The 24,226-nt window shown below is 44.9% G+C and overlaps 3 protein-coding genes across 5 annotated transcripts; 2 read left to right on the forward strand and 1 right to left on the reverse strand.

The window, feature by feature from the left end:
- Positions 1–3,216: 3,216 nt before the first annotated feature.
- Positions 3,217–8,165, forward strand: LOC134632595 (tectonic-3-like). 2 transcript variants are annotated; one of them, XM_063481280.1, is made up of 14 exons: positions 3,217–3,713; positions 3,883–3,997; positions 4,075–4,172; positions 4,258–4,370; positions 4,448–4,559; positions 5,777–5,889; positions 5,985–6,023; positions 6,204–6,278; positions 6,372–6,491; positions 6,567–6,662; positions 6,747–6,850; positions 6,993–7,140; positions 7,578–7,712; positions 7,816–8,165. In XM_063481280.1, the coding sequence occupies exons 1-14, from the start codon at positions 3,398–3,400 to the stop codon at positions 8,059–8,061; spliced, it is 1,830 nt and encodes a 609-aa protein (XP_063337350.1). In that variant the 5' UTR covers positions 3,217–3,397; the 3' UTR covers positions 8,062–8,165. The 2 variants fall into 2 exon arrangements, with proteins under 2 accessions (XP_063337350.1, XP_063337351.1); XM_063481281.1 differs by having other exon boundaries at positions 7,851–7,972.
- On the reverse strand, positions 8,099–12,876 carry mto1 (mitochondrial tRNA translation optimization 1). The gene is made up of 13 exons (XM_063481279.1): positions 12,739–12,876; positions 11,522–11,724; positions 11,239–11,438; positions 11,011–11,128; positions 10,509–10,807; positions 10,307–10,419; positions 9,752–9,942; positions 9,468–9,598; positions 9,151–9,355; positions 8,886–9,057; positions 8,688–8,797; positions 8,450–8,607; positions 8,099–8,358 (listed from the first exon to the last, which is right to left on the reverse strand). The coding sequence occupies exons 2-13, from the start codon at positions 11,709–11,711 to the stop codon at positions 8,191–8,193; spliced, it is 2,055 nt and encodes a 684-aa protein (XP_063337349.1). The 5' UTR covers positions 11,712–11,724; positions 12,739–12,876; the 3' UTR covers positions 8,099–8,190.
- Positions 12,877–13,287: 411 nt separating this feature from the next.
- LOC134632596 (ataxin-2-like protein) lies at positions 13,288–24,221 on the forward strand. Of its 2 annotated transcripts, XM_063481283.1 has the most exons (24): positions 13,288–13,495; positions 13,896–14,005; positions 15,340–15,379; positions 16,500–16,556; positions 16,842–16,913; positions 17,057–17,216; positions 17,392–17,513; positions 17,631–17,722; positions 17,878–18,126; positions 18,291–18,736; positions 18,822–18,908; positions 18,987–19,100; positions 19,235–19,315; positions 19,423–19,484; positions 20,220–20,575; positions 20,689–20,758; positions 20,877–21,017; positions 21,234–21,297; positions 21,586–21,764; positions 21,868–22,009; positions 22,114–22,223; positions 23,029–23,208; positions 23,304–23,463; positions 23,572–24,221. In XM_063481283.1, the coding sequence occupies exons 2-24, from the start codon at positions 13,953–13,955 to the stop codon at positions 23,619–23,621; spliced, it is 3,087 nt and encodes a 1,028-aa protein (XP_063337353.1). In that variant the 5' UTR covers positions 13,288–13,495; positions 13,896–13,952; the 3' UTR covers positions 23,622–24,221. The 2 variants fall into 2 exon arrangements, with proteins under 2 accessions (XP_063337353.1, XP_063337352.1); XM_063481282.1 differs by having other exon boundaries at positions 13,288–14,005.
- The last annotated feature ends 5 nt before the right edge of the window (positions 24,222–24,226 follow it).

Consider the following 24,226-nt stretch of genomic DNA (forward strand, 5'->3'; position numbering starts at 1 on the left):
CTTTATAGCTGGCATGAACTCAGTGCTGTGACCGTGGAGCATGCTTTTAGCACCTTATCTGAAGCATTTATTCCTGTTCTGCCTGGAAAACATGTTGGGATGTGTTTACTGATATTTCTATTCCATTTCTAAGGGATATCCTTTTGTGATTTTTAGCTTTAGGAAATATTTCATAAAAATATCCCTATATATACAGATACAGCCTGTAACATACATGCTTTAAGCATTCCAACATGCAGTTCTGCAGATAAAGGTCAAAATGTTTTTCTCGTGTTAGATCCAGATGTAGGCTGAATAAGTAGAACAACAGCTGTGTTAAATCTGTGCAACTCCCCACATTCACATCTGGGGAATCGCTCGTGTTTGCTTCTCTTGGCTGTCTGCTGCGCAGCTCCATCAGAGCAGGTATGTATTTCTGGAAAGGAAACAGCAGTCAAATGAGATTTCATTAATAAATCAACAGCCCGAAACCATTAAAGATTAAAACAGAGGGTAATAGTGAATAAACTTGAGATTGGGTCCATGCTTTTTAGAAGCTCTGCATTTCAGATCTGCACAGTAGCTGAAGTGTGCTGTGGTGCAGGTGAGCACGCCACTGGCCTTCTCCTCTGCTAATCCCACGTACGGTAGACCTCACTGACAGGCAATAATAAGTCAGGGCTAAGTGATTGCTCATTTTCTGCTGAGATTTTCATGGTAGTTTTCAGTTGACCTGCCTAAAATCAAACTAATCACTAAAAGAAGTGATTTTAATTTTGCATCTTTCCATAAAAGCTGGGGGGCAGATGGGGGGCATTTTGACTGAAAAAGGACTCCCTGCATAAATGAATAGTAGCAAAACACATGGTGATTCACAAGGAGATGCATTATTAACAAAAGGTTCTTTGTGTTCTTGATGTCTCAGAGAAAAATGACAGCACAGCAAGAGACGACTGAGTAAAGAAGGAGTTCAGAGCAGAGTCGAGTTTTCAAAATATTACTATTCAATACCTAAAGTAGTAGAAGACAGCAGTGCAGATATGTCATTTTGTTCTACTCTATTTTGCAGTGAGGAAAGTCCAACATGGAGTTAAATGTTTACATTTTATGCACTTTTGCATAGTTTTAATTATCTGAGCTTATCTGAGCGAGGCTAATGTCCCATAAGCTGATTATTTTTTATCTTGTGCACACAAATATTTCCTTGAACAACTTATCTTGTATGTGGTAATTATTTATCATGTGCACAATCGATAATTTATTACACATGAGATCACCAGGGTTGGTTTCATGGTAATTGTGGGCTTGTAATGATTTCTTTGAACTGATTGCACAGCATGCATCAATGACTTTAAAAAACTAGAATTGATTGCACATGTTTGAATTTATTTAGGATTTTATTTAATCCAAGGGTCAGAATTGTACATACAGGCTCAAATATATACTTACACAGTATATATTTGTTTAATGTCCTTTATCAAGTTACACCTTGACCAGACCCTGTTTGTAGCTATCAGCTGGCATCTGGTATAATTCAGGCTGAATATTTGACCGCTCTTCTTGGCAGAATCAATAGTTTATTTAGATCAGTGGCCCTCCTGGCACGGACTTCTAAGTTTTCTAAGTGTAGTCCACAAATTTTCAACAGGGTGTAAGTTGGGGCTTTCCAGAAGCTTAATGTTAGCCTGCTTTATCCTTTGCTAAAACCAGTTTTGACGTGTTTGGCATCATTGACCTTTTGGAACACCCAGCTGTATCCAAGATTTACCTTTTTGGCCGTTGATTTGAGGTGAAGTTGAAGAGTTTGACGGTCATCCTCCTTCATTATTTCATCCAGTTTGTGCAATGCAGCAGTATCACTGGCAGCAAAACATCTCAAGAGCATGAATCTACTAGCACATAAATACAAGAATGGTCTCTGTTGTAGACTAATCCATTAAGGGATAGTTTATTGGAAGGTCTGTGTTTATGGGTCTTATATACAAGAAGATGTGGCATGCACCAAGCTGACAAAACAGCTATCTTTGTGTGGTCATGCAGTGAAAAAAGTGCATAACCACACAGATGTCTTCAGTTGATGATGAAGGACCACTGACCACTTTTGCTCATATAAAACACAGGAAGATGTGAACTCTGAAGCAGTTCTTGCTTTTAGTGATCCAATGCAGATTTTACACTCCAAAAGATTAATTTAACATAAAGAGGGGAAAAAACAACTTATGTGTGACCCATGAGGTTGTCCTGTTGGTTCTCTTCTGTTTGGCTTGTGCCATTTTATTTCTTTAAGTGAAATTGGTGGGTGGAGCTGACCCGGCTCACATTTCACTACACCTGTGCAGGCTCGGCTTGGCTTGGAGGGACAAGAGCAGTTTATCAGATCCTCCAACACCGTCTTTTCCAGTGGCTGACAGATCTTTCGTTTCATATGCACACACTCATACATTTACCATCCACTCTGACACACTGACTGTCACATAGTTTGTTTCTTTATTTAGCTGAAATACAATCTGAAGACTATGTGTGGTCTCACCTCATATTTTTTGCAGGTTTAAAACTAAAATCATCTCCAGCTGCAATAATAAAGTGGTATAAAAATTAATCCCCCAAAATTGATTCTGTTCACTCAAGAAGGCTAGCATTCTTAGAGAGATCTGAGAGATTTCCATCAGTAATGGGGGACATTTAAAAGTTGATATGTACCGTAAACCTACGCATACGGATCAGTTTTTAAGCGGCCACAGCGGCCAGGGAAGCAGAGGACCATCACATCAAGAAGGCCCTGAGTAAATGTGGTTATCTTAGTTTCAGTATTAGTTTTAGTTTCTTTAATGGGAGGTATTTGAGAGACAGGTGACATTGAAGAACTCCAAACCAGCTATTATAATATAAAAACTTTGCTCAGATACACATACACCCCAATGTCTCTTCATGCTGCATGTGTCAGTCATTACACTATTATGCGTGTATTCTGTGTTGGTTACATTATTAAAAACAGTTATTAACAAATATTCTAAGTCTAGTTTTAAATAATATCTCAATCAAAAATTATTATTTTTTCAGATTTAGTTATAGTTTTTAGTTTGATTTTAGTTAACTATGTTAACCTTGCTTGTTTACTGATTGTGGTGAATTCATTAACCTGAAATGACCGCGTCTTCTCTTTTACGTGCTTTACGGTAATTCTCTCTTAGAAACGGAAGTCTCAATGAGAACTTCCTTAGTTACAAGACGCTTGCACTCCGATTGTGTGTTGATTTTTAGCTTGTAGCCTTCTTGCTACGTTTTCCAACGTGTTTAAGTCATAAAGACAAAATTTATTTTACCTTTAATTTAATTTTACTGTGACGCGAGACAGCGGAGAAACTCTTCGGGTAAAGTGCCCATATTCCCGCTCGTTTTTCATGGCTCTTTAGAGGAAATGACTTCCATCCAGTGGTGTTTTTTACCCCTTATATTGACGGTCATATGTGGACGTCTGGCACACGGAGCTACAGACCCAGTGGGGAGTTCCTCTATCAGTGCCACCCCCGCTAATGGGGAGCCGATCAGCTCTGCCACCCCTGCACCGAGCGGTACGGAGGCCGTGAACTCCACTGGTGTCAACACCACGGAGGTCCCTGCGCTTGCCACCGTGAACTCCACGGTGAACACGACACTGTCCGCGACCGAAGCGCCCACTGCGTCCGCCGAGAGTCCAACTGCAACCACCGTCCAGCGCGCGGTGTCTCCACAGGGTAAATTACACCTCCAGCTACATCGTTTGTTGGGGCGATGAAGTCTTTTTGTTGCTTCGATCAGGCTTCCCGCTCATTACTCAAGCTAGACTTTGTTGATCTGACGGTGATACCATACCTAGCATAAGTACTCCCAAGCATGTCCAACCCTTTTCCTAATGTTTTCCAGCGTGTCTCTGTGATTTAACCCCTGGTTTCTGTGACATCGGCTGCTGCTGTGACACAGCTGACTGTGGGCTCCCTAGCTTGAGCGCTGTCTTCACTGGATGTCCGCAGAGAGCCATGTGAGTGTTGGTCGTTGGCTCTATAACACGTGTAGTACACAGCTTCAACATTTAAAAGACCATTTTTAACTTTACAGATCAGGTGTTTGCATTGAGAAATGGCTGATGTTCAGAGCCAATGTGGATTCATCTCTTATCACAGTGACCGACTCTCTGTTTTGTGTCCAGCCTTCAGGTAAATGGCATAACTTTTTTTTTAAAATTACACGTAAGGACGTAAGGTCAACATATATCATTATCGTTTTCCAACCTCCAAACAGATAACACGCCCCAGTCTTTCCCAGCCCAACCTCAGCATCCAGTTTTAGGGGACTCGTACCACTTCTCTCCACAGAAGAGTCCAACTGTAGGCCCCAGCAGAGGTTTTTACATGGTAAGTGCTCACAGACTTAAATAATTAAAACAAAAAAACTTAAAATATTTGGAATCATCACAACTTTATTTCTGTAGGTTGATGATGTCATCCAGACATATTTCCCCAACTCCTCCGTGCGGGGTCTCCTCCGTCAGCCATCTCCAGGACCGGCAGCGTCAGCTTTTTGCATCGACCGCAACCCTGCAAGTAAGATCACATAAAAAGTTGAACTGTTGAGTGGCAAAGTGCTGTTACACCATTTTAAGTGCAGCCCTGCCATCTAGAGTTGCTTCTTCATATTTACTTTGGACAGTTTTGGGAGAATTAGTTTAGGATATTTTCTACAGATGTCTTAGACACAGCAGCCCAACCCAGACGTGTGGGTTTGTGGCAGTATACATGACACCCTTTTATACTGGGGAATGCAGGAGATATTTTTACCCATCATAGTGCTGTGAAAAAGTCATGAGCTGCCCCTCATTTCAATATATTTTGCGAGGAAAATGGGGGAAAAAGGAGAAGGGATTTATTGAACCATGTGCAAACCATATATAACAGAGTTTGTACAATATTGACCACTTTTATTCTTCAGCACAGTCTGAACTTTCTTAGGCAAACTTCTTTAAGTAGTATTCAGGAATAGTTCTCCATGCTTCCTGAAGGACATCCAACAGTCCCTGAGTAGAGTAGCCTTTCCAGAAAAGTTAACACTCTGTAAAATGTGAATGAAAACAGAATGCAACAGTCCAGCTAAAGGAAAGTTAGAGAAAAGACTAAAAAAAGTTGTGTAATGCTTCAGTTTCTCACTGCTAATGAGATTAATTGGCAACAGTTCAGTTACAGTTAACATCCCAGAGAAGCTCTAATATGTCCTTCGTCTGCGCTGGGGTTTCTTCTCGGTAGCACGTACCCAGAATACCTGACCAGGGAGGAGGCCAGCAAGTATCCTATAACTGACTCATCTCTTAGCCCCTCCTGATCAAGGACCAATCTCCTCATTGTGTCCCAGGCTGAGCCCAAACACTGTTCAGAGGAAACGCCACAATATCATTCTTTCTGCTTGTTGCCATAGGTGACGGTAGGAATGTAGACTGATTTCACACTCAGCTCTCTTGTCACGACAACAGTCCGTACAGAGACACCGCACCAATTTGTGTGCATGTGGGGGTGCTCAGAGGAAAACTTGCACATGTTTTAAGGCTCCATCACTACTGAACAGGTGTTTACAGGTGTTAGAGTGATGTGTGCTGCCATCCAGGTGACGATTTTGTCAGGGAAAAGGCTTGCACACAACCACATTCTGCTCATATTGTACTGTAAACAATGTCTTATTTATCAAAAGTTTGTACGCACATGCAGAATTATTACAACACACTGTTTTCTATGCCACATTTTATCCACCTTAATTCCTCCCCTTCTTGTAGAGTTCTTGAGGTCTGTGTCTCTGTCTTGTGCACGGATGGTGACTCCTCAGTCATGCATCACAGATCCAAGCCTCAGCGCCAACTCCTACTTCTCCGACCTGCATCTCATCAAGGTCAGCGAGTCCATTTGCACTAAATCCTTTTAAGTGCATGATTAGCTGTGAGACTCTCACCGCAGATGGACTAATATTGTGTTTTTCTGTGACAGATCCCAAAAGCTGAGTTGGCACCAGTGTCAGATTTTCTGGTAAGTCGTACATTACTGTTGTAAATGCGCTTTGACACTCCACTTAAAATCTCTAATACTTTGTCTAAAGTACATGTACTACACTGGAAAGGCAAAAATAGGACTTAATAGTTGTTGCCGGGCTAATATTTCACAGTTATTGATTATTCTTACAGGCTAATGTTTTCCTGACTGTTTTAGATCCCAGTGACCAACCTGTCAGTTTGGCCTTCACCAACGCTGCAGAACAGCTCCTGTATTAATGCAGTGCAGAAGGTGAACGAGTGCACAACTGTGTGGTGAACCACGAGTGCTCAAGTGTGTGACGAAACAGTGACGTTGACTCTGCTGTTTCTGCCTTTCCTGCAGGTGAAGTTTGTCATATTTTACACCGGCAGAGGGGAACTCACAAACGCAACGGTTGACGTAACCCTAGCCGACGTGAATCAGAGTCAGCTATTGCTCCAGACGCACTCTGTAGAGTTCCAGGTAGAGCCAAAAGAATTTAAAAAACTCATTTTAAACACTTTAATGTGCCAAGTAATGTCGTTTTTTTTCTTTCAGCTGACCAAACCGATTCCCACTGCAATACTGAACCCTGCAGTCGGACTTAAAGTTGGATCTCCTCTCATCGGTCGCTTTTTAAAGGAAGCGATGCCTGTATCCTAACTACAATTTTAAGATTGTATCTTTTAATTTATCTGCCAAGCTTCGAGGAAGTTTAGCTCCTTGACAGTGAGCCAGCTGACCTCACTGGGGGTGTCACAAAGTGGGACCTGTTCCCCTGATACAACCACGCGAGCGCCCATCCTCTTCACGCACAACATCATCACTGGCTGCACATTCAGGTGAGTCTGCATTATTTCTTTTTGCCTCTGTTGTCTGTGGTTCTAGTTAGCTTACATTAGGACAAGTGGAGATGTCGCTAAAATAATGAGCAATATCCTCCGCTTTTTTTTTTTTTTTTTAAATTTCTCTCCGTGCTACAAGCTCTCCAGCCAACGACTGCTCAGAGCTGCGCTCGCAGATTTATGGGATCTTGCAGGGACTCGCTACTCCTGATGAGATCGCCATGAGCTCGGGCTCCCAGCCAGACTGGGCGAGAGTCATCACACAGGAGTGTCCCTTCAGCCTGAAGGTATAACCGAAATCTGACCCCCATACACCGTTACAGCTGTTCTGGTGTCTGCAGCAGCACCTAGTGTCGGTGCTTTGTATCTCCCCCCAGCCAGTCTCAGCAATTCAATTCAGTTTTATTTATATAGCACCAAATCACAACAACAGCTGCCTCAGGCGCTTTATACTGTAACCCAACAATCAAACCCCCTATGAGCAAGTGCTTAGGTTTCTTCCTGTTAAATGGGAGTTTTTCCTTCCCACTGTCGCCAAAGTGCTAGCTCATACAAGATCATCTGATTGTTGGGGGTTTCTCTGTATTATTGTACAGTCTTTACCTTACAATATAAAGTGCCCTGGGGCAGCTGTTGTTGTGATTTGGTGCTATATAAATAAAACTGACCTGAGTATCTGTACACAGACACGTTTCACAGAGACATTTATGTTGTTCCTTCTCAGGAAACGTGTGAATCAGGCTGCGTCCTCCCTCACTCTCTCTCCATCGAAGTACTGTGGGCTCGCCTGGGTCCCCTCGACCTTCCCCAAAACTACATCCTAGGGGCCAGATACCTTTTCCAGTGTCAAAATTTCAAGGTGTGCTCTCTACATCTCACTTTTTTCTCTTTTTTTTTTGACAGATTTACCTTTAACATTCCTCTCCTCCTGTCTTTATTTTTTGTTATATTTTTCCCCTCAGTGTCCTCTGTCATCCTCTCTCGCTCTGACCACCAGAGTTACGTTCGCTGACGGCACAGTCTACCCAGAACCCCCCAGAGGTTTGCCTCAGCCTTTCTGGAAGTTTCCTTTTGGCTTCTTCACGAGAGGCTCCGCTGAGCTGGACGGCCACATTATTATGAACAGCAGCAGCACAGAGAAGGTCACATGGAGTTTAATGCTGCTCACAGTCATGTCACTAACAGGATTAGAATTCCTCTGCAGGTAACTTGAGGGGTAACTGGAGCAGCACTGGGACTCGAGGAAAAGTTTTCTAAAATACCTAATTTATTGTTTCAATTATTTCTCAGAAATAAATACATTTTCACAAGACAGTTTGAGTCATTTTTAGACTGCATCACTGAGGTAAAGAGGCACTGTTTGCACACAGCCCCTCTTCTCTCTGCGCCTCCTGGTGTCGCTGGTTTCTGCTCGTTTCCTTCTTTTTCTCTGTGACGCGCACATAGTTGAGGAGATTGACGACTGCAGCGGGAGTTATACCTTCCAAGCGAGTAGCAGCGCCCAGCTGGAGGACAGAGCAGAAGAGTCAGGGCATATTTGTTCCCTTTTATTAAAATAAATATTTCACACTATTATTTTGAAAGGAGCGGGCTCACTGTGCTCGGTCGAATTCTGTCCAAGATCTCTCGAACTTCGCCGGAAAGCGACACCGGCAGAGAGAAATAGTCAATGTCCTGCGGCAGGGACATGTTCTCCTCCCTCTGAATTCTCTCGATCTCTTTCTTGTTTAAGTCGCAGTGAGGCTTGTACACAGCTGTGTGACAGACCAGAGAAACATTTTAGTGTGAGTTTTATTGTAGATTAACATTTCAGGCGGGGTTATTTTTTTCTTACCTTCTATCTTAAGTCTCTGTGCGAATTCCATATAAGACGAAAGGCTCTCGGGGAAGGCAGATGCCAACATTTCAAAGGTCACGTCATTGTACTGAAGAAGATCTAAGCCACTGAAAAACAAACATTAACCGGAAAAATTTTTAAACTGTTGTGACATGAAAAATCAAATTATTAGCTTGGCAGATATCTATCACTCACGTCAGTAAGGTGCTTTTGGTCTCACTGATGGGAACACTGGGAAGCTTCTTCTTCCAGCTCGACGTAGACAGAAAGAGAGCCTGAAGGGCTGTCAGTGCATCCTGGAGGCTGTTCCTCACTCTTAAAGACTCCTGGTAGCGCACGGAAGACACACATCCCACCTCCTCAAAGCCTGATGGGAAACAAAAGGTAATGAGAGGAGGAACAGAAGGGAAAAAACAAAACAAACGCAAGCACAATGACACGTTGGAGATGCTACACCTACCCTTCGGGGTCAGGCGGAGGTCGGCGTTGTCCGGCCTTAGAGAAGTTCGAAACTCGGCCCGGCTGGTGAACATGCGGTAAGGCTCTGTCACGCCTCGACTCACCAGGTCATCAATGAGAACTCCGATATAGCTCTCTGTTCGAGACAGCGTCACTGTGGGCATGGAGAGCGCCGAGCGGGCAGCGTTTGCTCCCGCCCACAAACCCTGCTCAGATAGAAGAAGAAAAATCAGTTCCTCCTAAGCTGCTTCCAGCTGTGTGTGTGTGTGTGTGTGTGTGTGTGTGTGTGTGTGTGGCTTTAAGGAAAGAAGCGGCTACCTGTGCGGCAGCCTCCTCGTACCCCGTGGTTCCATTGATCTGACCGGCCAGAAACAGACCTTGAGTGCTCTTCACCTGCAGCGCCGGGCTCAGCTGAGTGGGACACACAAAGTCGTACTGCACGCCATAACCTGGAAATCCCAGAAAACAAACATTAGACTTTCAGTTCTGGAAACCAGCTTACTTCTGTCAATCCATTTTTTTTAGAATTAGGGAAGAATTGAGGGAACTGCCACTGCTCTCACTTGTTACTAGGCAGATCAAACAGGATCTAAGGAGGGTACCTGGCGTGTGGATCTCAGCTCTGCACATGGGAGGGATTTCTCTGATGAGGCGTAGCTGTATGTCAGGGGGCATTGTCATGGACAGACCCTGTGGGTACAGGAGGTCAGAGGTCACGCCCTCGGGCTCCAGCCACACCTGGTGGCTTCGGCCTGGAAAGCGCAGCACTCTCGACTCGATGGAGGGGCAGTACCTGTTAGAGACGAAGACTGCACGTCATTCCAATTCAGCTCGATTGTTTCATTTTTGCATAAAAATTTTATGATACACAGCTATACTGATGTTTTTGTTTTTGTGGCATTTTCTTCACAAAAACTTTCATGTTAAAATGAATCTACATGCTTAATTTTGCATTAATGAGCAAAAAATGATGGAATAACTGAAGTGATTCCTTCTGAGTTTCAAACCATTGAGTCCAAAGTGTAGCTTCTGCCTACTGTGTGCTTTGTGTGTGTGTGCGTGTGTGTGTGTGTGTGTGTGTGTGTGTGTGTGTGTGTGTGTGTGTGTGTGTGTGTGTGTGTGTGTGTGTGTGTGCGTGTGTGTGTGTGCGTGTGTACCTGGGACCTTTGGTGTCTTGCTGTATGTGACAGTTTAGTTGAAGACTCTCCCTCACCACTCTCTCCACACCCGGTGTAGTAAAGGTGAGGTAGCAAGGCAGCTGCTCTTCTGGCTACAGAGGGTTACGTTTCAAAATAAAGCAGCAGGAACAATAAACTAGACAGCAAGTTAAACAATAAAAGTCCTTTCATTCAGCTGTACCTTGCAGTGGGTGTGGGTATTGAGGAAGCTGAAAGGAATTGGGTGACTGTCGGGGAGGTGAAGCTTAGCCAAAGACAGGTCTACTGAGTCCTTCACAATCCTGGGAGGGGTACCAGTCCTCAGTCTGCCTGTCCTTAGCCCCAGCCTCTCCCTCAGTGTATGGGACAGCCCAGCGCTTGATGGAGCGTCTCCAATCCGACCCCCGGGGGAGGTAGTTTGACCCACAAAGAGGGAGCCAGACAGGAATGTACCAGTGGTAAGAACCACTGATCTGGCTGAGATCGCATGGCTGCCATTAGCTGGTTGTTCAGGAAGTGCAAAAAACATGAGAAAGTAAAGCCAGTGAATAATATGCACAGTTTGCCATTTGGGTCCTTGTGTTAGGGAACTATAATCTGCCACAGGTTGGTTTCCTTCTAAACAGTCTATACAATAAGTAAAGACATAGTTCTCTTTATTTAAAAGCCCTAAACCTCGAAGAGAGAGGTAATCTGCTGTGTACCCAAACGTATCCCGGTGACTCTGTGGTTCCCGGGTTCCTCTGGGTTTGATTCTGTTACCAACAGCTCCTCCACTGAGCCCTCCAGCACGGTCAGCCTGGGAGTGGACAGCAGCTCAGACTGAAGAAAAAATATGTAGCGGACAAACATGTTAATTCACTCGCAGACAAATATTTTACTTTAATGAATGAGTAATTCAAGTTTTTTTTTTTGGGGGGGGGGGGGTTAACCTGAATGAAGTCTCTGTAGCGCTGACGGTCCAGCTGGGCTCTCGGACCCCACACGGCAGGCCCTTTTCTACGATTCAGGATGGAAAAATGAATCCCAGCCCAGTCCCCTGCCCGACCACACAGCCCATCCAGAGCATCAACCTCCTTCACGAGCTGGCCCTTCCCTACTCCTCCCAGAGAGGGGTTACAGGACAGAGCACCTGTGGGAATATCATTAGAGAAGTCTAGTTTTCCCTGTTGGAGGAAAAAGAGCTTCTTTGTTTATGTGTCCCTTTATCCTCACCGATGGTGTGAATTTTCTGCGTGATGAGGAGCGTTTCAGCCCCAACTCTGGCTGCTGCCGCCGCTGCCTCGGTCCCTGCGTGACCCCCGCCCACCACGATGACGTCATACTGATGTCCGGCGAGGTGACCGACATGTCTGGAAACCGGTGAGAGGAGACTGTGCAGGAAGGGAAGCTTCTTTCTCAACATGTGAGACGCACACCTGTCAGAGTAAAAGTTAAATGATGGTGTATCCCTGTTAGATACTCCATTACTTTCATGACCCATCAGCTTTATTTCAACTCTCAACTTGGAAAAATAACTTTGTTGTTTACAGTGGGTAAAATAAGCAATGAACATGTCACCAACTTTCTAAGTAAATATATTTCTAAAGGTGCTTTTGACATAAAAAATTCTCACCAGATTTCAGTAACAACCCATCCAATCCACACATCCAAAGAAATCAAAACATAGATGCCATGATGACAACGGCTCAAATCTGTCAGTAACTGGTAAATAACCCTGCCATTTATTGCAAATTAATATCAGCTGGTTCATTCCAAACTGATGGCCTATAACAAGGTGTGTTATTACCAAAATGGCACACAAGAAACATCTAATAATAGGTAAAAACAACGAGCTCGCTCAAGACCTTTAAAACAGTTGATACAAAGGGTCCCAAACTACCAAGAGAATATCTTCGACATCATTACACCACCCAGATGAACTCTTGGTACAGGGCAGGATGGATCCATGCTTCCATGTTTATGAACCTACCATCTGAATATCGCATCATCAGGCCAGACAACATTTATCCAATCTTCTAATTTTGGTGAACTTGACCTCAGTTTCCTGTTCCTGACTAAAGTAACACCAGGTGTGGTTTTGTGCTGCTACAGTGAATCTGCTTTAAGGGTCCACGTTATACCCACTGAGAGATGCTCTTCTGTGTACTTTTACTGTAACGAGTAGTTGTTTGAGTTACTGTTGCCTTCCTGCCAGCTGGAAACAGTACGCCTTTCTCTGACCTCTGGCATCAACAAAGCATTTTGGCCCGAATTCTAATTTAATTTAAAAAATTGTTATATTGAACATGTACAGCTTTGAATCAAACCCTATCCTCGCTCTCTGTTAGTAAGAGCACAACGTACGAATACGTAAACAGTTTAAATACGGCTTCGTTTACTCAGCGCACGTGTGGATCCACAACAAACTCTCCCCTCAGGTTTGTACTTACGGTTTATTTGGGAGAAGGCGTATTGTTGTTTTTATTTCAGACTCTCTGTAGCAGAAACTGAGACTAACAGAAAGGCAAAGATCATTTAGGAAAATTACCAAACTCCTGCTACATAAGTCAAAGTATCCCTATGGAGGCCGCCATGATGTCTGTAGCTCACAACCGTAATAACTGGTTTACAGACGCACTGAAAAAAACGATGCTCGGCTTGTTTCAGCCTTTCGCCTGTGCTGTTGGTGTCCTCGTTTAGTTAATGTTACAATCATGAATCAAATATAATAAATTAATACATAAATACATGCAATCAATACAGATATGGAAAAAATAATGGGAGATGATTAAATTAACAGAAACCAAGGTGGTGATTTGTAAACAAAACATTAAGTGTTCTGTATGGTGACTGCCACGTTTACAGCAGGACCACCCATCCTTGATTATATCAGCGATACAGTGGTATCGATCAAGTCCTGATTTAATCAATGCACACATTCTTCCACGTAAGCGCGCTCACGTCAACGCCCCCTCCCCCTTTGAGCCGGTTTGCAGTCAGCCGCGCGCGGATTCAGTCAAGCTGTCCTACCGAGAGGAGGTGTTGACCGACCGCAGCAGGTTTTCCGAAGGAAACCTGAAAATCTAAGTTCCACGGCAGAGGACAGTAACGTCGAGCAGTAATTTTTTAACCGACGGTTCAGCGGTGTTGGATTTAAGGCGACGCGGCCGAGGATATAAAGTAAACCCCGGAGGGAGAGCGCCTGAAGTGAGCCCGAGGATCACAGCTAATGCTAACCTAGCCAGCCTTGGCTAAATAATTACACGGAAGCTGGTGTAATTTTTAATTGTCGCTTGCTTTGGCGTAGCCTGTGTGGTTGTAGAGTAGATAGCGTGGGGTAATTTGTTAAGTTATGTGTTCGATTTAATTTTATTATCGAGGTGTTTTTGCTTTTACATGTTAGGCCACACGCGACTGGTGTTCACCTAGCAAGATTAGCCACAATAGCCGGGGAGGTTACGCCGGCTCTGCGCTTCTTAGGGCAGCTGATAACTGCTAAAGATAGTTCGCTTTCAAAGCTACTTCACATCAGGAGGTATCGGTGTTTTTAAGTGAGTTTACACTTGATACTGTCTAAGCCTTGTGCTTCGCAATGCTGAAACAACAGCAGCAACCCGGATCCGGCGGGAGAAAGGCGTCTAACGGGACATCGGGCCCTGCCGGTATGTCTTCTCCAGTCAGCGGGATCAACAACGCCAACAGGGCACCGGCTGGAAGGTAAGGGGGCTGGGATTTTTCTTTCAGGACAGTCCGGGGATTGTCCCGTGACTCAAAGGCCTACCGGTTAAAGCGCTGTTTCCCAGTGGGCGTAACCCCAAAAATAGAGCTTACCTAGAAGCCAATGGGATTCACTCTTCTTAGATTGGCATCATATATGGACCAATCAGCACGCTCGAATCGAACCTCAACCGAATCAGCGAAGTGGCGAAAGCTAGGAGTAGCAAATCAGCATAGAGGTGATACAAAGTTTATTTGGCCTGTTTTTGGTTTGAGAAGGGGCGAAAGAGAGGGGAGGGAGAAACTGTTTACATGTATAACCTCACGTCCCAAATGCTTAATAAAAACGCCTGATACAGTGGCTGTGTTAACATTACACAGTTGTTATGACCAGTACGAGGTCGCGTGTGCTGCTAAATTTGTGAGATGAGCGCGTTTACTGAAGTCTCGTTAGCTCCGTCTTTGTTTTGTAACCGAGCATGTAGCAAGCATTGATACGAGCCACAGTGGCCATTCATGATGGAGTTACGTTTAGCATGCAGATTGGTCTACATCACCCTTTCATGGCTTTTCCAGTCGTATATCAAACGTCTTTGGGCAGAAATGTGTTTTTATTTTTCGATTTCGACTTCCTGTTTTCTATCTTAAGGACGCATATTAAAAAAAAGAATTCAAACTAAACTGACATACGTTATTTATGTCTAATTATATTTTATTTATATCTACAGTTATTATAGGGCAAATTGGATTACAAATATTACAGAGAAACCAATCAATACCCTTTCAGCAAGCAGGCAGTGAGAGTTGGGAGAAACATCCCTTTAAACAGAAGGAAACCTACAGAAACTTGCATAGCCAGGCCCCGGGGAGGGTCGACCATCTGCCTCAACTGGTTGGGGTGAGGGGAAAAGGGAGAGGGCAGGGAAATCAACAAACAGTGTGGTAATAAACACTGGGGAGAAACTTGAAGCTCTAGAGCCAGACATACCTGCAGTGAGGTGAAGGGGGATGGGACAGATGGGGGGGGGGGGGGGGGGGGGGAGCTTAATCTGTAAACAAATATTATTTCTTTAAAAAATTTCTATGTTCGGATGCCAGTGTTTTTCCTTTAAGTCACAAAGTTAGAGTGCGTGGATTGAGAATAAATTAACTGTGGAGCTTTTCTGGTGAGCAGGAGTGACATAAGAACTTGTCCTGCCACTCTGAGTAACTTTGTCTGCTTCTCGAATAACCAAATTTTTCTAGTGTGTGATGTGGACTGTGACACTGACTCCTCAGACTTTGAAAACAAGTTCTTCTCCTGAATAGTGAAACTTTTCTGTTTTGTCTTTCAGGAATCGATCTTCTGCAAAACCATCATTCCAGTCATCTCCTGTAAGTATCCCGATCCACAAAACTGCAAACACACACAACATTTTTAAAATATTCTTGGGAGGGAAAATTTATGGTGATACTGGGTAAATTTTTATAAATTATTAAATTTTACTCAGCATCGCTGGTGTAAAACCCATTTTATAGGGCAACATATTAAGCCCTTTGCCTGTGGAGTCAGATATGAGTATGACCTGTATTTGGTAAAGTCCTCCTCTGTAAAAGGGCCATTGAAAGGTTTATCTACAGCTGCTCTTCACTCACCTGTGGCTGATTGCATTAGCTGGTCTTTACTATGCCTAATCCTATCCACAAAGTTACTCTGTTATGACCAGTCATCAGATTGGGGTTAAAACTGCGTGTGCGGTTATGTGATTGTACACAAGACTGTGGAGGTTGGTTAATTTCTGATATGGCAGATGTAAAGGATCAAAAGTGAAAGTAAAGGCAGTTGAGTAAGAGTGAAATTAAAGAGTCAAGCTGTCCAGTCAGCGCAAGAACACACCAAGGACAGATTTCATTTTTTGAAAAACGCAACCAGGAAATAAGTCATTGTTTAGACACTGGCACCTTCTAAAAGTGGAAAGATATTGAAATCAATATAAACGGTGTTTTTGAGGCATTTGAAAAGAGGTTTTACCCTCGCCTAGTTGATTGTTCGTCGTGTAAAGTAGCCGAGGTGGCCAGATGTTGAGTCGCGGTTCGACACGAACTTTAAATCCAGTGACAAGTCTGGAGTAATTTATGATTTCTTCTCTCCATCACGTGTAAAAACAAAAGAAAGTCTGTTATATGGCACGGGACGTCACCTTTAGCATAACCTGTGCAGAAAGAAGATTTTTACCTTACCTGCTCTGGACTAATTGCAGGATTTACACGCGGTCATAGTCAGAAGACGGTTAAAGCTGATGATGTAACAGGCATAGCTGCCGGGTCGGACTTAAAAAGCCAAGTTATGACGGATTAACTTAAGACCAGGAATAAACACTTCTTGGTGCAAAGGGCCTCTGAGAGTTAATGGTTAACTCTGTTCTAGTTTGTCAGCGTCAGCCCGCGTTAATTTAAATATATTGCGTCTTTATAAAGCTTTGTTTTGAAAATCCTTATGTTTCCCCATGTGTAGGTGTTTGAGGGTGTCTATAACAATGCCAGAATGCTTCATTTCCTCACAGCTGTTGTGGTGAGTCATTTGGCTGGTTGTTGTCTTCTTCAGACCATGTTATTATTATCATTATTATTATTTATTTTGTAAACAATAGTCTTAGAGGTAAACTTACCTACTGTAAAGGCACTCTTTATTTCATGGTGGGATCTGTACACTGGTTAAATTTGTTTCACCTTTTTTTTTTTTTTTTTAATGGGAATATGCAGTTTTTCCACAAATAATATAGCAGTTATTGATTTAATACTGATATAAACACTTCTGATTAGCTATAGTTTTTAAAGACTGTCTTGTCTCTATCAGGGTTCCACATGTGACATAAGAGTGAAGAATGGCAGTGCATTTGAGGGCATATTTAAGACTCTCAGTTCTAAGGTAAGAAGCTCAGGTCACACAGGCATGCACATCAGTTTGCCGCCTTATTCGGGCAGTGCAAATAATCCTGTCAGAGTGATGGTCAACTTTTCTGTGCTTGTTTAATACTTGCTGAGCGCTGAGTGCTTTCTCAATGTCCTTAGTGCGAGTTGGCTGTGGATGCTGTACACAAACGCAATGAGGAGGAGGGCTCAACATCAGCTCCGCCACGGAGGGAGGACATCACCGACACCATGATCTTCAGCCCCTCAGACCTGGTCACTATGATCTGCAGAGACGTCGACCTCAATTACGCCACCAGAGGTATGAAAACGCACGCGTGCCGAGGGTCAGGGCAGGCTCTGGGTTTCTGCGATCTGGTTAAAAGAATGTAAACGTGGTGCTTCTTTATTCAGTGTGAATGGCTGCACATGTGATGGGGAAACTATTTCAGATTTATCCACCTTTTTTTGACGTCTTCTTGCATTTGATTTTTCAGACACCTTCACGGACACAGCCATCAGCTCCAGCCGCATCAATGGAGAACATAAAGAGAAGGTTTTGCAGAGATGGGACGGAGGCGATAGCAACGGAGAGAGTTACGATTTGGAAACTGATACAGTAAGTTTCCCACACTCTGTGAAGTTTCTGTGTATATAGACTGTTACTTATTATTAACTCTTGCGCTGATTCCTTTACTACCCCATTAATCTCCCTTCTTTCTTTTTGTCTCTTCAGTCTAACGGCTGGGATGCCAACGAGATGTTCCGTTACAATGAAGTCAAATATGGTGTCACATCAACGTATGATTCCAGCCTCTCAATGTACACGTAAGTTACCACAGCAGTTGGTAAAATACTAAAATACACCAAAAACATTCCCTTAACTAGTCAGTAAGGTTATAAGTATCAGTATTTTTACTGTAGGACACACATCTGACACAAACATGCACATTAAGTCAGTTTTTATTTCTCCCACCACCCAGTGTACCGCTGGAGAGGGGCAACTCTGAGAACTATCGGCAGAGGGAGGCACGCGCCGCCCGCCTGGCCCAAGAGATTGAGTCAAGCCCCCAGTACCGCAGTCGGGTCAACCTGGAAAACGATGAGGGCAGAACTGAGGAGGATAAGTTCAGCGCCGTGGCGCGGGACGGCAACGATCGAGAGAGGGGCCGTGAGAGCCCACGTGACAAAGAGCGGGAAAGGGGACGAGACAGTCCAGGAGCCAGCAACAGGTGAGAGGAGGTTTATTCTGAAATGCTTGTCAGGAACATAGATATAAGGGTTGTACTTATTTTAGGTGTTCACCCACTTTTTTCCCCTTTTTTTGTGGGGGGTTCCAACTTAAAGCTAAAGAGTAAAGTTTGAAACACGTTTGCTCCCCTCTTTTCTCCACCAGGGAGGGCAAGTACATTCCATTACCTCAGCGTCAAAGAGAGATGAACCGGGAACGAGCCGAGAGAGGCTCTGGTGGGCCTCCATCTCACAATCGCCTGAGTGGAGGTTACCGATCCACCCCTCCATCCTCCTCGTCCCCAAAACCCCCTCTGCCCTCTGCAGCTGGGCCCCAGCCCGGTGTCACCCCCTCGGAGAGAAGCAGCCCTCTGTCAGGTCGTGTCGGTGCCTACGCCCCTCACCACCCACAGGGAAACGCCAGCCCGAGTCCAGGCTCCGGCCCAGCCAGCCCCTACACGCCTGCCTCACCTGGCGGCCCATCATCCAGTTCAGCCTCCGCTTCAACTGCCCCGTCCCCAGCCAGCCCGCCCGCTCCACACGGACACACAGTTCCTCATTCCCACTCACTCCCGCACTCGCTGTCCGATGCTAGCAGACCGGTTAATGGAGGTGAGTGTGTGAATGTTTATCAGGATCGACTTCACAGCTGTAGCATCTGTGCCTGTCGCTAAAGAAGATGTTTCTGTGCTTTCAGTTGCTGCCAGGACATCTCCTAAAGCCCAAAGACCTCCACAGTCAAGCCGGACAAGCCGCACTCAGAACTCTCACGCTCAGTCCACAGGTACAGTGACGTTCTGGTCACCTCCCTGGTTAATTATGAAATTCAATCAAACTAACTTCACTTTCAATTTTCTTACAGCTACTCGTTCCCCTAAATCAGGCTCTTCCCAGGACACACCTTACTTGGACACATCTTCTGTCTCGCTGCCTGCTCAGAAGACATCAGGCCCCGCCCCTCTCTTCCCTGTAGATGGTACAGTCTCACCTAATGTTTATGTTCATAGAACAGTTTTAAAACGAAAGTTAAAGCACGAGGCTCTTAACAGTATGCATCAGCTTGGAATTAGAAATTCTGCAACTAACTGGATTATTGTGCCGTTTTCACAGTGAATGAGATCCTCGGTGCAGCTGCAAAGGAACGCTCCGGCGAGAGCCCGAGCACAACAGAGGAAAGCAAGACAAGTAAAGGTATTTAAGTTTGGTGCTGGCTAAATGCTGGAAATGAGCTTTTTGCCTAGTTGCGCACCCTTTGTGTTGTTGTTTGAAGTTCTCAAAACTCTTTTCTCTTCCACCAGCGCCGTCGGTTCAGCAGAGGTCGCACATTGAGGAGCTGCGGAAATTTGGCAAAGAGTTCAGGGTAAGAGTGTTTCAGCGACGTGTGAAATGAGAAAATGCGTCACCAGTCACAAGGCTGCGTCCTGACATCAGTGATGTCAGACCTCCCTCCAACATCACTCCCATCTTAATCATGTTGTGATGATCAACTTTAGCAGATGACGCTCAATGCTAGTCATCCATCTCAGTCTTTACAGTGTCACTGACCAGTAAAAGCTTTTATTCACATTGAACTACCACAGTAACAAAGTAAAAAGGAAACACTGATCAGTATCAAATTATTTTACAACATTGGTGTCAGCCCAGCACTTCACAGGCAGTACATGTCTAAAATGAAGGGCACATAAGATTACAATACTCGATTGTTATTAAACGTGACTGAGCTGAAAATTGCTGAAATTATGACATCAGGCTGCTGCAAAGCCTCAGATTAATCTGTTATGACTCTGTTTCTGTGCACAATGTTGGATTGGACTCAAGATTCTTGTGTTTCACGGTCTCATCTTCCACCTTTTCTTAGCAAAAGTACTCCTCATTTGGATACTATTATGACCTATTATAGCGGGATTGACGTTTTATATCCTTGTTTTTCTGTGAACCTACATTAAACCTCAGTAGTTATAACAGGCTCCTCAGTTGTGAGGCTTTGCTGTCATATCTGATAGTAAATGAATTATTTTGTGATATGTAGGATGAAACAAACAATTTTGCTTTTACAGACCAACTGCTTATCCCTCAACTGCTTTTTATCTTCCAGCTCCCACCCAGCGGAGCTAACTCCAGCTCTCCCAGTTCTCCTGCAGCAGGGACGACCCCTCCTGCTGTAAGCGAGGTCAGCCAGCCCAGCGCAGCCAACCCCGCGCCATCAGACGCTCATCCTCCATCAGAGTCCAAACCTCAGCCTGCAGCTCCCAGTCCTTCCCAGACCCAGCCTTCGCCGGCCGTCTCCGAGGACCCCTCCAAGGACACTGCAGCTACACTGGGCACCACAACAGCTGCCGCCACGGCGCCCCTCTCAGACAGGCAGTCACCAGCCACCCCTCAGCCTGCCAGGACCCCAGGAAGTGAGGAGGTCAGGTCTGAGGCAGCGGAGAGGACAGAAGGCGTAGCAGAGTGAGTTTAAATAAAAGGACTAAAGATTTCTGACTGTGAACTTGGTGATTTTTTTTTTAAACTCAGTTTATTGCAGTCATAATAATTTATAACAACTATTTTCTCTTTTGCAGCCAAGTAAAGAAATCAACCTTAAACCCAAATGCTAAAGAGTTCAATCCTATCAAACCTCAGATGCCTATGGTAAGACACTTGAATCTGTTAAGTCATTAAAGCTTAAAAAAAACTACACACACAGAAATTAAGATATTGTTTCATATATTGAATCTATATTTATTTACCCGTGATGTGTTTCTTACAGACGAAGCCCAACACTGCGCCCACCCCACCTCGGCCAACTCCTCAGAGCCCCGTGGTGCTGCAGCATCCAGGAGGACAGGGGCCGCTCTACAACCCCCAACCCTACCTCTCCTCCTACATCTCACAGATCCACTCTGTGCCGGTGCGCAAGACAAAAATAAATAAACATGGTCACCTAAGGAGTCTTTCTCTAAATGTCGTGCTTAACACCTTCTACAAATATCTTGCTGGCATTTGAAACATGCCAATAAAATGCTAAATATTCACGTGGAACTGTAGTCAGATACTGTTTGCAGTTTTTCTTTTCACATTAAAGCCACAGTTCTTGTGCTCACCTGTTGATCTTTTTGTCTTTCAGCCCCCACAAATGTACCAGTACACCATGTCTACAGTGGGTCAGGGAAAATACCCCAGAGCAAAAGGTAAATGCAGCGTGTGCTTTTTATATTGTTTCCCACATATTTAAAATGAATTTCCTGTCAGCTCTTGTCACAGGCTTGACTTTCGGCTCCAGAGAAAGTGCTGACTGTTACCTCAGTGTTAACCTTGAGTTATGATGTGCTGTGTAACACAGAGCCGTCATGCTTTAAACTTGCAGAAACGCTTAAATCAGAGACGACTGAACTCTGGAATCTGCAGTGAGGAAGGGGAAAGATGGTGTTTTTGTCCTCTATGTTTCTGTTCTCTTGATGATTGGCTCCTCTCATTAGGCTCAGTTGTGGCGCAGCGCTCTGACCATGGTTCTTCAGCACCCCCCATGCTGCAAGCTGCATCAGCTGCTGGGGCCCCGCTGGTAGCGTCCCCTTACCCTCAGTCCTACCTTCAGTACAACCCTCAGCAGTATGGCCAGCAGCAGGTCATCCAGGCCATGACACCCTACCCTGGACAGGTAGCACGTCTGCCCTCCAAACACATTCTGTAGTCGGGGTTTTACATTATTTCTCATTCAGCAGAATAACACCTTTTCCCTTTCTTTTCTCCATCCTCAAAAGCCCATGTACTCAATGCTGCAAGGTGGAGCCAGGATGATAGGTCAAGGTGGGGGTCCCCACCCACAAGCCCTCGGTCCACCAGGAGGGCCCCAGTTCTCTGCACAGGGAGATGGACCTCAAGGCCCACAGCAGGGCATCTATGGTGAGTGGAGATGGATGTGAACGAGAAAAAATCCAAGTGATGCGAATCGATTGATTTGTAGATACAGAGTCGACCCTGACGTGAATTCTCTCCTTCCTCTGTAGCTCCACAGTCATTCTCCCATCACACAGGCGCAGTTCATCAGCCTCAGCCCTCCAGTACACCAACAGGCAATCAGCCCCCACCCCAGCACACTGCACCTAGCCCTGGACAGGTAAGACGCCCCCGAAAAGGAGAAGGGATCGTCCACCTGGTCTGTGCAGTGTGGGCTGCTCATTGCTGCTTTATGTCAACAGCTTCGACACACCTTACATTTTCAGACTGGATTGTGTGAAATATGTTCAGAATTCATTCCAATTATATCTGTGAAGGTTCTCAATCATCCAGGTTATCGTAGTCCAAGGCGCTTGGAAAGAAAAGCGTCTGGACTTCTTTAAGTTGCCGTGAACAACCATCTTTGAACATCGGCGGTGGCTTACGACACCAACCGTCTGCCATCTATAATCCAGTTTTGGATTATAGATGGCAGACGCCTTAGCGCCCACTCACATCCTGGGCCATTTGACCTCAGGAAACCACATGATAGGCTGGGGCTAGGTTTCACAGTGAGCTCATCCAAAACCTTGGCTGATTGTGACCTACACCCTTTTTCACACCTTGGCTCGGGGGGACACTCCCACAGGGGTTAAATCTGGGACTCACCATCATTTGACCCTAAAACTGCAGAAGCTTCTCAGATGAGAGGTAAACGTCTTCAAGCAACCTAAAGAAGTCCAGATGCTTTTTCTTTTCAAGCTCCTTAGACAATGAATTCTGAAATTAAGCAGCTTGCACTATCAGGTTGATTTTTGGTGATCTATTTAGATTTGTTGACTTAATAATAATAATAATAATAAGCTGAAAAGCATAGAACTTGTTCTAATCTCACTTTTGGAGAAGGCACATGTGCACCTTTTCCTTCTCTACAGCTTTATTTTTATGGCCCTTGATGAATTTTTACACCTTGATGTGCTTTTCAGAACGCCCAGTCGGGCCCACAGCCCCAGTCCTTGTACCACTCAGGACCCTTGTCGGCACCCACCCCACCCAACATGCCGCCAGGCCACACGTCTCCACAGGGTTCTTACTCCATTCCGGGGTACAGCATCCATGGCCACCAGGGCATCCCACCCACCTACCCCCTTGGACAGATAGCACAGGTATGGGCTCCATTTTTCTGTTCTGCCCCTTCTCTCAGCAGGTGGTGTTTTAACTTCTGATCTAAACTGTGTCCACTGATCTTGTTGTCCCCCAGGCTCACGTTCAAGGAGCCATTTCGGGTCCCCACCACTCGGGGAGCCATGGTCAGCCCCAAATAGTAATGTTGCAGCCTCAGCAGGGCCCTGGCGCAGTGCCCCAGCACCCCCAACACGGACCTCAGCAGGGAGCACACCAACACTTCTACATCCAGCAAGGTATCAGACACAACCCCTCCCCCAGATTTCCCTTTACGGGTCAAACAAAGGTTTCGTTTGAAGCGTGGGCTTTACAGGCTCTGTTTTATTTTTGTTTACCTCCCACAGCGATGCAGGTCCAGACACACCCCGCTTCCTTCCATCCGCCTGGAAACTAAAACCTCTCTGCAACCTCCCAGATTGTTCTCCTCCTCTCCCAATCCCCGTCTGCTGGATGAGAGGCCCAGAGTGAACGCGACTCATTTAAAACAAAGAAACTGACAGGATCACACGGAGCAGAGAAGAAATCAGAAACCTCGCAGCACCTTACGCTTCTTCAGTACAAACCTCGGTGTCCGTGCGGCACTAGGAGGAGCTTTTTAATGCTAACGATGAAGGTGACAGAGGACGGCAGCAGCGCCTGACCCCTGGTGCTGTCCCGCTCTTCTCCCCGACTTTTTTTTATTTACCCTATTCAGAGACACGAGGCACCTTACTGGGAGGACCAGCCGTGGAGGGAAAGACAGCAGCAGACTCCTTATCTTCCAGAATTATTTTTTAGCCTTGTACTACGACACAAATGAGAAACGGACTGTCGCAGGATTCTCATGAATACAGGAAAGGAGGGATTTGAAGACGAGATGAGGACTTTTAGCAATTTTTTTTTTTTTTTAAACTCTATCCAGTAGTTACAAACCATCCCCTTTCCCCTTCTTTTCCCCTTGTAGGAAAATCTAATTAAAAAACAAAAAAATGGACAAGACAAAAAAAATTTAAAAATAAA

Source organism: Pelmatolapia mariae, linkage group LG8 (genome assembly GCF_036321145.2).
Source record: "Pelmatolapia mariae isolate MD_Pm_ZW linkage group LG8, Pm_UMD_F_2, whole genome shotgun sequence".
NCBI classification, from domain to species: Eukaryota; Metazoa; Chordata; class Actinopteri; order Cichliformes; family Cichlidae; genus Pelmatolapia; species Pelmatolapia mariae.

Bases quoted from the DNA above. Each gene is read 5' to 3' on its own strand.
- LOC134632595 (XM_063481280.1), top strand. From the start codon at position 3,398: ATGACTTCCATCCAGTGGTGTTTTTTACCCCTTATATTGACGGTCATA. The intron at 6,024-6,203 runs GTAAGTCGTACA...TGACTGTTTTAG, and splicing joins CACCAGTGTCAGATTTTCTG to ATCCCAGTGACCAACCTGTC. The intron at 6,851-6,992 runs GTGAGTCTGCAT...CCGTGCTACAAG, and splicing joins ATCACTGGCTGCACATTCAG to CTCTCCAGCCAACGACTGCT.
- mto1 (XM_063481279.1), bottom strand. From the start codon at position 11,711: ATGTTGAGAAAGAAGCTTCCCTTCCTGCACAGTCTCCTCTCACCGGTT. The intron at 8,608-8,687 runs GTAAGAAAAAAA...TCTGTCACACAG, and splicing joins ACAGAGACTTAAGATAGAAG to CTGTGTACAAGCCTCACTGC. The intron at 8,359-8,449 runs GTGAGCCCGCTC...TCTGTCCTCCAG, and splicing joins ACAGAATTCGACCGAGCACA to CTGGGCGCTGCTACTCGCTT.
- LOC134632596 (XM_063481282.1), top strand. From the start codon at position 13,881: ATGCTGAAACAACAGCAGCAACCCGGATCCGGCGGGAGAAAGGCGTCT. The intron at 21,298-21,585 runs GTAAATGCAGCG...TCCTCTCATTAG, and splicing joins AAAATACCCCAGAGCAAAAG to GCTCAGTTGTGGCGCAGCGC. The intron at 21,765-21,867 runs GTAGCACGTCTG...CATCCTCAAAAG, and splicing joins TGACACCCTACCCTGGACAG to CCCATGTACTCAATGCTGCA.